The sequence below is a fragment of the Perognathus longimembris genome, chromosome 3, assembly GCF_023159225.1.
Source record: "Perognathus longimembris pacificus isolate PPM17 chromosome 3, ASM2315922v1, whole genome shotgun sequence".
Lineage (NCBI taxonomy): Eukaryota > Metazoa > Chordata > Mammalia > Rodentia > Heteromyidae > Perognathus > Perognathus longimembris.
Window position 1 is genome coordinate 71641662 of NC_063163.1, and position 3383 is coordinate 71645044.

Consider the following 3383-nt stretch of genomic DNA (forward strand, 5'->3'; position numbering starts at 1 on the left):
GATGATAAAAGACAAAAAAATACATTTGGATATGATAAACTATAGAGGGCTCTAGATATTCACACGATGAGAACAAAGGAGGATATTCTGAGGGGAAGGTTCAATAGCTATGTTCATATGATCATATAAAATTATATTTATCAAAATGAACTCCACGAAATGGAAACAATAGAGTTTTCTGTTTGTTTTTATTTTTCTTCTTGTTGCTATTTTTGTTTTCTGTACCTTTTGTCTTGTTTGTAAGTTTTTCTGTTTGAGGAGGGGTAAGCAGGGATCACAGAAATGGAGGGACAAAGAGGGTGAACTCATTCAGCAGTGAAACACTATGAACACTATGTTGAAATGAAACTACAACTTGCGGAGGGGCCTATGGGAAGGGAAAACTGGTAAAAAGCCAGGGATGGAGTTACATTGTCCAAAAAGAAGTGTACTCATTACCTGATTTATATAACTGTAACTCCTCTGTACATGACCTTTACAGTAATCATTTTTTACAAAGAATGACATGGTCAGCAATGGGATACATTTTTTTCCAGGTCTAGATGTAAGTCTGCTGCCTTCACAAGGAAGAAGTCACTGATTCCACTCTGATTAGACCTTCCTCAGCAGTCTCCTCATGGCCCACTTGATGTCCCTGTTTCTGAGGCTGTAGATGAATGGATTGAGCATGGGAGTGACCACTGTATATGCAACAGAGGCCATTGCCCCCCTCCTAGGAGACACTGACACTGCCGAACTGAGGTACACCCCCAGTCCTGTGCTGTAAAACAAGCACACCATGCACAGATGAGACCCACAAGTGGAGAAAGCTTTATACCTCCCACCTGGTGATGACACATTGAGTATGGACAAAACTATTCTAGAGTAAGAAAAAAGGATTCCCAAAATAGGAAAGAAGCCAGACATTGCACCCACAAAATACATGGCAAGGTCATCAGTGAAGGGGTCTGAACAGGCGAGGCTGAGGAGCTGAGAAGGGTCACAGAAGAAGTGAGAAATGGCGGCCTTCCTGAAGTAAGTGAGCTGTAAGACCATGGAATTATGCAACTGGGACACCAGCAAGCTGATTAGAACAGACACCACAACCAGGGAGCCACAACGTAGAGGATCCATAATGGCTATATAATGCAGGGGGTGACAGATGGCCACAAAGCGGTCATAAGCCATCACGGTCAGGAGCAGACTGTCCAAACAACCGAAAAGCATAAAAAAGGACATCTGAGTCAGGCACCCACTATAGGAGATGGCCCTGCTGTGACTCTGGATGTCCACCAGCATCTTGGGGACGGTGGTGGAGGTGAAGCCGATGTCAGCCAAGGAGAGGGTGGAGAGGAAGAAGTACATGGGAGTGTGGAGGTGGGGGTCAGAGCTGACGGCCAGGATGATGAGCAGATTTCCAAGCATGGTGATCAGGTACACTGACAGGAACAGCCCAAAGAGGATTGGCTGGAGTTCAGGGTCATCTGAGAGGCCCAGGAGATAGAACTCTGTGACTGGGGTTAGGTTGTGGGTGTCTATGTTGCTTGGGCACCTTTTGAAAATGTAAAGAGGGATGGAAAGGAAAGAATGCAAGTCAACCAGTGTGACAACTAAAACTACATTCAGATTGGACCAACCCAACAAGAAAGTTCTCACAGGGGAGGAAGGTCTAATCTACAATATTACTCTTTTCTTTTTCCTTTTCAAGTATCACAATGTTTATTGATAGATACAAGTATATAAAATCAGGGTATGAACATGACTTGATAAATTAAGTAGACTTAATTTCAATAGTATAATAAGAGGGGCCAATTCAAATTCTCACCATTTGTTTCACACCCACAAAAACCACCAAGGGCATTAACGATCTCTAATATTACTCCTTTCTAACAAACCCCATTGTCCGTCATTTGTTCTTTCATTCATGCCATTCAGTATACATTTATTTTAGAGATACCCAAGTGATGCAGGTATTTGAATAACCAAAGCAATCAAGGTAAAGCTTTGATCACAATAAAATATTCTTCTAAGACCAAATATGGAATAAGATATATTTTCCCCTGTAAGGGAAGTAATCATAGCTGGGCTCCAGTGACTCACATCTGTAATCCCAGCTACTCAAGAGACTGAGATCTGACTATCACTGTTCCAAGCCAGTCAGGCAGAAAAGTCCATGAGACTCTTATCTCCAATTAACCAGCAAATGGCCAGAAGTAGAGCTGTGGCTCAAGTAGTAGAGTGCCAGCCTTGAGTACAAAAGCTAAAGGACAATGTCTAGGATCACAGTTCAAGTCCCAGAACCAGAAAAAAAAATCAGTTCAGACACAATAAAAGTGGATGACTCCAACACCTTGTTCTCACCAATGGATAGAGCATTTAATAAAATAAAATCACAAAGATAACTCGAGTTAAATAACGCCATAGATCAAATAGATCTATCAAACATATATCTCCATGGTCTTCTTTTTCTCTCTTTTACCGGTCCTGGGGCTTGAACTCAGGGCCTGAGCACTGTCCCTGAGCTTCTTTTGCTCAAGGCTAGCACTCTACCACTTTAGCCATAGTGCCACTTCTGGCTTTTTCTATGTATGTGGTACTGAAAAATCAAACCCATGGCTTCATGCATTCTACGCAAGCACTCTATAAGCCACATTCCAGCCCTTCCCCATGGTATTCTATCAGCCTACTATGTATAGATCAGATTACAGGCAGAAGCCACCAGGGCCTGGTGGCTTCTCGGTGGTCCACTGAACTTTCTATATGCTAGATCACATTTTTAGATCATAAAGCAAGCCTTAACAAGTACCAAAATAAAATAAGATAATTTTTTATTCATAGAGGACCCTAAAGGGGAAAAAATGAGAAATAGAAGCATATAGACACAAGAACCATGCATGACACCATTTTGCATGATCTCTGGACACTGAAGAAATCAGAGAGAAACTTAAAAATGACTTTGTATCAAAGGAAAATGAACTAGGCACCAGTGGGGGGGGGGGGGACTCTGCATTTGGGGCCCTCCTACTAGCCGGCTACTCCATCTATGCATCTTCATGGTAAGGCTTATAATGCTACCCAAATCCAGACTGCCAGACTTACCCACAGTACTCACCAGACTATGCCACCATTACCAGGGAGAATGAGGAAGGAATGACCACCCATAGCTTCCGTGCTGTGTGGTGAGTGATTGAGAAGAACGCTCTGTCCTCAAGACCCACAGGAGGACAGAATGACACATGGGCTCCTGACACAGGCTGCAACTCACAGCAGGACAACCTAACATAAGCCAGCAAACTTCAAAACTGGAGGACACAGGCTGGGTATTTACAGTTGTCTGGGTTTGAAAGCTCAAGGCCCCATGCTGATAATTAGGCAAATTAGTTCAGGGTATCTCAATCTCTGAG

The 3383-nt window shown here is 43.0% G+C and overlaps 1 protein-coding gene across 1 annotated transcript; it reads right to left on the minus strand.

Moving 5' to 3' along the window:
* Positions 1–591: 591 nt before the first annotated feature.
* On the minus strand, positions 592–3076 carry LOC125347951 (olfactory receptor 18-like). Its single transcript, XM_048340881.1, has 2 exons — positions 3067–3076; positions 592–1493 (listed from the first exon to the last, which is right to left on the minus strand). The coding sequence occupies exon 2, from the start codon at positions 1402–1404 to the stop codon at positions 592–594; it is 813 nt and encodes a 270-aa protein (XP_048196838.1). The 5' UTR covers positions 1405–1493; positions 3067–3076.
* Positions 3077–3383: the final 307 nt, after the last annotated feature.

What these genes read in the sequence shown, in the direction of transcription:
- LOC125347951 (XM_048340881.1), bottom strand. Translation starts at nt 1,404, where the DNA reads ATGCTTGGAAATCTGCTCATCATCCTGGCCGTCAGCTCTGACCCCCAC.